At 41.7% G+C, this 7,500-nt stretch overlaps 1 protein-coding gene and 1 long non-coding RNA gene across 4 annotated transcripts in view; both read right to left on the bottom strand.

Moving 5' to 3' along the window:
- The window catches only part of LOC311038063, a 332,539-nt gene that overhangs the window by 212,661 nt on the left and 112,378 nt on the right, over window positions 1–7,500 (bottom strand). The window lies entirely within an intron of this gene.
- The window catches only part of tcf4 (transcription factor 4), a 192,254-nt gene that overhangs the window by 148,679 nt on the left and 36,075 nt on the right, over window positions 1–7,500 (bottom strand). For all 3 annotated transcript variants that reach the window (XM_084047365.1, XM_084047364.1, XM_084047363.1), the window contains exons 4-5: window positions 6,796–6,845; window positions 6,507–6,603 (exon numbers count right to left, since the gene is read on the bottom strand). In XM_084047365.1, coding sequence (XP_083903491.1) covers window positions 6,507–6,603; window positions 6,796–6,845 — 147 coding nt within the window. The remainder of the gene's footprint in view (window positions 1–6,506; window positions 6,604–6,795; window positions 6,846–7,500) is intronic.

The following is a 7,500-nucleotide window of genomic DNA, read 5'->3' as shown; positions in this document are numbered from 1 at the left end:
TTCACTAGGAGAGCGCAGCCCAAGCGGAGATCCACAGTCCACACCATGTTGTCCCCAAAATGAAATGCATTCGGCTGCGGACCCCCATCTAAACTCACCAGTAGCATTCATTTATAAAAAGAATGTGGAGATACAAGGTTTCTGCCCGACAGCGACAATATGTAATGTGTGTTTGCGTGTTTCGTTGCAAGCATGTGTGTGTGTGTGTGTGTGTGTGTGTGTGTGTGTGTGTGTGTGTGTGTGTGTGTGTGTGTGTGTGTGCGTGCGTGCGTGCCTGTGTGTGTGCGACTGTGCGTGTGCGTGTGCGTGTGCGTGTGCGTGCGTGTCTCCTGATCAGGCCGATCTATAACAGGAGACAGAGCTGCTGGGAAAAGTTGCTTACAAGTCCAGAAGTAGTGGCTGTATCATTTATACTGTGCTGCTGACAAAAAAAACACAGACACACTCATGTTGCTGCCTGCACACCTGCTCAGAGCGAGCACACACACACACGCACGCACACACACGCACGCACACACACACACACACACACACACACACATGGAAGGAAGCTGAATCCAATGGCCCCTGCAGTCGTGTACCGGTACACACATTGTAGTACAAACCTACACACTGTACACACGACAAAATTATTCAACATTTTTGATATTATTAAAAAACGGTTTTTTTTGCTGTGAGATTGTACATCTGCTATTTTTGAATAGCCAATTTCTGAACAGCCGATAAAGTGGTTAAAATGATTGTGATGCTATATTAATTACTTTTGCTGGGGACCCCCTGGACGAATTATGTCAAATATAAAGTGTGTTACAAATAACATTTATTATTATTATTATTATTATTATTATTATTACGACACCGTACACCAGTACACACAACCCGTTCTCACTCAAGGGGTCACCCTAACCCTAACCCTAATCCTACCCTCTGTCAGTAGCCCTGAAACGCCAAGGTTTGACATGACGGGACGCAAAGCGTGCGTGCGTGCGTGCGTGCGTGCGTGTGTGTGTGTGTGATCATGTTTGAGTGTGTTTGTGTGTGTGGTAGTAGATTAATCTAGTGAGGTCACTAGGATGACACTAATCCGTCCTCTGATTATATGGAGCATAGCATCACTCTAATCTGACACACAGGGAGGGAGAGAGAGAGAGAGATAAAGAGAGGAATAGAAAAAAAACAAGGGAGTGAAAGAGAGTAAGAGATGGATGAAGCTAGAGAAAGAGAGCGATAGGAAGAGGGACAGAGGGAGAGAGAGAGAGAGAGAGAGAATAGAAAAAAGGGGTTGGTAGTGAAAGAGAAAGAATCATCTTTTACAACAATACTGCATTGATGAAACTGTGTTCACATATGCACGTGTTCCTTTGTGTGCGTGCGTGTGTGTGTGTGTGTGTGTGTGTGTGTGTGTGTGTGTGTGTGTGTGTGTGTGTGTGTGTGTGTGTGTGTGTGTGTGTGTGTGTGTGTGTATGTGTGTGTGTGCGTGCGTGCGCGCGCGCGTGCGTGCGTGTGTGTGCGTGCATGTACAGTTACAGTATGCATGTGCATGAGTGTGTACAAAATGCATAAGGAGCCTGCGTGTGAGAGTGGGCGAGAGTGCGTACATGTATTTCTATGGGCTGGTATTTCATATCCCTGCCTGTCGTTCTCTCTTAGCGTTTATCATCATCAGAGGATATTGAAGCTGCCTTCTGCTAGATGAAGGAAAATGCAATAATAACCTCTACCGCTGTACATATAACAGATAGATAGATAGATAGATAGATAGATAGATAGATAGATAGATAGATAGATAGATAGATAGATAGATAGATAGATAGATAGATAGATAGATAGATAGATAGATAGATAGATAGGAGACAGATATATGCACACATACACGCACGCACGCACGCACACAAATACATACTGTACATAGGTAGTGATGTAAGTATTACTACAAAGACAAATATGACAGTGAGTACAGCTAGCAGAGCACACAATCACACACATTACCTGTGTGTAGACACACACACACACACACACACACACACACACACACATTCGCACACACACACACACACACACACACACACACACATTCGCACACATGCGCGTGCACAATGCATTTCACCTCATTTAAGACTTCAAAGACACGAGAGTTTTGATGCAACATTTCAGTGAACAAAGTATGTTTGTTTGAGGACAGTGAACTGCTCCTTTTATAGTTGTATGAAAGAAGGTGTGTGCGTGCGTCTTTCTGGCAAACATCAGAAGAAAAAAAAGTTTAAAACATAACAAAACAAAAACAAATGTCATGAAGGTTTTGTGTAATTTATCTACCAGAATTCAAAGTATCTCAGCAGATTGGACCAAAGAGAGTAGAAAAACTCAAGCATTGTTAAGAGTCAAAATGTGACATTAACTACATTAGCCCATTAAGACCGGGAAAGCAAGTTTCATTTTATACTTTGGCTATTCAAAAATAGCAGATTTTTTTCGGGGAAATCTTTGAATATATATTATTTTTTAAGCGAACATTTCTAACTCAAATCTTTGCTTCTGGGGGTCCCTGGAACAAAATGTTTTGAGATGGTGGTCGGCAGCCAAATACATATCATTTTAGGGGTCCTTGACATGAAAAGGTTTGATTACCACTGATTTAGCAACATAAGTTTTTCAGAAAACTGTTAGGATTTAGAAGACATTTGTAGAATCGCCCTCAGGTGTGGGTTAAAACTGGCATCCCTATTTTAAAAAAAATTGAAAATAGATAGTGATGTGACACATTGTTGTGAGCTTGTAAATCGATAGATAGATAGATAGATAGATAGATAGATAGATAGATAGATAGATAGATAGATAGATAGATAGATAGATAGATAGATAGATAGATAGATAGATAGATAGATACATAGATAGATAGATAGATAGATGGAGTTAAAGGGCATCCGCTCGAAGCTGACATCTTCCATATTTGATGGAGCCAGTCAAAGCTAATTAGGCTCTGCGTTTTGTGTGTTAACACAGACAAACTGTGTGTGTGTGTGTGTGTGTGTGTGTGTGTGTGTGTGTGTGTGTGCGCGCGCGTGTGTGTGCGTGGGTGCGTGCGTGCGTGCGTGCGTGCGTGTCAGATTATCTGTGTCAGTGGCCATTTGCTCACAACTGGCGCCACATCGGAGAGGGCCAGAGGCAAAGAGCATCATGGGTAAATGAACACACCCAGTCTGAGTTTCCTTTTAAAAACTGACTGAGAGAATGATAGGGAGAGAGAGAGAGAGAGAGAGAGAGAGAGAGAGAGAGAGAGAGAGAGAGAGAAAGAGACTATAATAGAGAGATAACTGTAAACTCTAATTGATGAGACAACATATTCTCACTCTCAAATAGTACTGTAGTGACTTCAAGGGTCCGGATGTGACCAACGTGACCTTCACCTCATTTGACGGCATCCGGGAATGCCGTTCTCAAACCCAAGATGTAAAAGGGTGACGGCTCCGTTAACCTATGAAGACCTGAGGTTCCGATTCTACAAAATATATATATATATTTATTTATATTCAAAGATTTCCAAAAAAAACGGGGACCGATCACCGATAGCCCGATCGGCCGATACCGATCCGATCATGTGGGAGGGCATTTACATTTTTTGTATTATTATTATATTATTATCATTATTTATTATATATTATTATTTATGCATGTAGAATACATTTTTACTATTTATTGTGTAGCATTAAAAGACAATATGTCTAAAACAAGACAAGTCGTCCTTTTGGGGGGAAGTGGAACTTAGAAGGCATTTAACTTTAGCACGAGGGGTCTACCCTCTACAGGGAATTACTTGATATCTAGGCTACAGAAAAGATTCAGTTGTATATTAAACACACATACACACACACAAAAGACAAACGTCTACAGCTGCCATTAATTAGTGCTGTTGATTGCCTATGTGGTCAAATCAGGGTCAAATGCAAATACAGGCTCAACGAGCCATCGTTAACCTGCTACATAGCTGATTGGCAATAATAATGTGCATTTGTGTTGAAAACGCCAGAGAACACCACTCAGATCTAATCCAAGCAAGTTGGAGCAACACTCAAAAATCGTGGATTTTAGTTTGGCTGGTCAAACAGAAACAAAGGTTAGTAGTAGACCTATATTAGAGATGCATGTGTGTGTGTGTGTGTGTGTGTGTGTGTGTGTGTGTGTGTGTGTGTGTGTGTGTGTGTGTGTGTGTGTGTGTGTGTGTGTGTGTGTGTGTAGGAGGGGGAGGGGGAGTTTAGCAGGGGGTGTTTAGCAGCTGTGCTGCCCTGCCCCTGCGCGGTAGCCTATTCCCATTTAGATGCTATATTCTGAGAGGACATTGAGCGCCAATGAGGAAAAAGTGACGAGAAAGTGATGCAAAGGTGATGCAAAGGTGACGACTAGTTGCGGCGTCTGTCTGTTGATCAGCCCTGCGAGCTGATAAAAAAACGGTTAAAACTACGGAGGCACGCCACCCGAAGTGCACTTGAGCGATTTAGTGTTTTTTATAACTTTAAAAAAATCACATTTGTTTTCCCCATTATGATCGCAAGTCCAATCGTTTCTAAACACACAGGCGATCCGTGCACGGCGCTCAGACAACAAACATTCCGATCGGGGCGGAGTCTTTCTCCTCCAGCCCAGTTTAAAAACACCATGTATCGCCATGTGAACGTCACGGCTCACTTACTTTTTCACCTCGCCACACACCTCGCTAAATCCCTTATGATTGCGTGTTCAACTGTTTGTAGACACACAGGGTAGTTGTGTGAGTGGCCCAGAGAAGAAATCTTCAATCGGCGACATTCCATTTTACAGTAGTAGCAGTTTCAAAACAGCGTTGCTAAACAGCGTTCCACGGCGGAGAAAGACAAAGCCGAGAAAATGCCGTTTTAGAGGGGGACCTAAACAGGAAGCAGGCGGAACCGAAAATCTTCGATTGACGTCATTTCCGTATCCGGGTGTGCTACAATGAAATGTGTCACTGCGAGAGATGAAGGACGGTGAGATCTTTTAAAATAAATTTAATCTGCAAAATTACGTTTTTTACGTCAGTGGCAGATTTGGTCATTGGAAAAAAATATGTTTTTTACGTCAGTGGCAGTGAATGAGTTCATATTTTTTAAAGCGAAAATTTTTAACTCAAATCTTTGTTTCTGGGGGAACCATGGAACAAAATATTTTGAGATAGGGTACATATCATTTTGGGGGTCCTTGACATGAAAAGGTTTGTGAGAACCACTGATGTAGCATAGATTTAGAAGACATTTTTAGAATCGACCTCAGGTCTTTATAGACCATATTCACATGGCGGCCATATTGCCATTAAGTCAATGAAATGCCACCCCAGTTGCCACCCCAGTTGCCACAGCAACGCAATGTTAAATTCCAAAATGGCCGCCGTGTGAATATGGACTATGGGTTAATTCATTCATTCATCCATTTACAATTTAGGCATTAACCAGAGCGACTTACAATAAGCAATGTAAACACATACATCAAGTGCAGAGAAACAGTGCAGTGCCTCAGTAAACTAGGGTCACAGTTAAACCAAGAACCTAGCATCAGTCTAAACAATATACTGTACTATCAAAAAATTGTTAAATGTTAAAATTATGTTTTTATGTGGGCACGCCTCCAGTTCATTAAGTATACCTAGTTCTTAGCACCTCCTCCACCACCTTAGCACCACCCACCTGTCCTAGTCCCTCCTCCTCCTCATGCCCACACCTGTTGTGTTATGATAATGAGGGGGAGGGTATATTTTTACTGTGTCATTAAAGTGCTGTTTTTCTATTGGCACGTTTGACCCTCAAGGTTTCAGCCTCCAGGAAGAAACTCAAAATAGTCAGAGAAGACATGAAACACCATAAAAACACCACCAGGGGGCTTAATGAAGTTCTATCAACCTCATAGACACATGAAAAATCACACCCAGTGTGAAGTGGGCGGTTTGGTCACAGTGGTCATCACAGTGATGGAAGTTCACTTAAAGAAAAATAATATTTCTGAAGTGTGTGGTGCTATTTATTAACAATAAACAATAAATAAACAATGGTTGGTCCACAATGGGTGATTCACTTAAAAAAAAACATAAATGTGTTTTTTTTAAGTGCATGGTCCTATTTATAGTGCTATGCACATGTGTCATGTGCTTCACTAGCCAATCACAGTCCTGAATAGAATCAACCAGTGTACAATGGTGGCCAATCACGGTGCAGGGTTAGGGGGGTACAATGGTGGCCAATCACAGCGCAGGGTTGGGGGGGTACAATGGGTGGGGGGGGGTACAATGGTGGCCAATCACAGTGCAGCGAATGTCGATGTCCAAACCTCACATATAGGGGCAGAAAAAACAGAAAAAGTGCAAAACCATGGCACCACCTCTTTAATGAATTCATTCATTCATTTGTTAATTCATTTGTTAATTCATTTGTTAATTCATTTGTTAATTCATTTGTTCATTCATCCACTCATTCATTCATTCATTCATTGTGTCAGCAGCCTACCTGCTAGTCTGGAGTTGGAATATGGTGGTGACAGACTGTCATGTGACGCCATATCTCTGCTCGCCATGTGACCGTATGCAGAACTGTCCACATAACTCTGGAGAGAGAGAGAGAGAGAGAGAGAGAGAGAGAGAGAGAGAGAGAATCAGCATACTGTGATCATGACCTTGTAGTTTATGAATAGTTCAACTCAAGTCAGTAAAACTATTATAGGCTTGTTGTGGGTTTGTTTTTGTTTTTTTCCGATGTGCAGCCAATGCAGTTTGTGGTGTGGATGTGAGGCTCTTACCTTGGAAGCACGACTCCCCCAAGATCCTGTATTCGTTCTCTCCTCAACGTCTACATGAGAGAGAGCGAGAGAGAGAGAGCGAGAGAGAGAGAGAGAGAGAAAGAGAGGGAGAGAGGGAGAGAGGTTAAATTAAAAGGTTAGAATAAAGCACAGGACAGATAGACAGACGTGAAAGGGTCCATTTGGTACCATTTACATACTGTACTCCTGGAGTTAAATTAACACAGAAGATTTTTCTGGGTCCCTGTCCAATAGCCAGTTTCAGTGGTTCTCAAAAGCGTGGTCTGGGGACCCAGCAAAATGTGTTAACCCATTAAGACCTGAGGCGATTCTTTCAAAAAATCTAAATCTAAACAGATTTTTGAAAAAAATATAAAAAATATTTTTTCACGATTTTTCGAAAATAGCAGATCTACAAGCTCGTAGCTATTTTTGAAAAGCCAAAGAAATCTAAAGTGACAGATGCGTTCCAGGTCTTTACAGTAGCAAAATCAGTTTAACCACTTTAACCTTATATAAAGTACATTGGCTGTTTGGCATCATGACAACAATATAAAGTAGGGCATTCATTTATGAGGGGGAAAAAAGATGGAGATACAAGTTTCAGCGATAATATTACACCGTTAGCGCTGGTTTGTGTCACTGAATTGATTGATTGTGTTGTAACTAATTACGCTGTGTGTTCTATGTGATGTTTGTGAGCAG

The sequence above is a fragment of the Gymnoscopelus microlampas genome, assembly GCF_963454915.1.
Source record: "Gymnoscopelus microlampas genome assembly, chromosome: 21".
Classification (NCBI taxonomy): Eukaryota; Metazoa; Chordata; class Actinopteri; order Myctophiformes; family Myctophidae; genus Gymnoscopelus; species Gymnoscopelus microlampas.
Note: the sequence above shows the minus strand (reverse complement) of the source record. Positions and strands in the feature narration are given on the sequence as shown.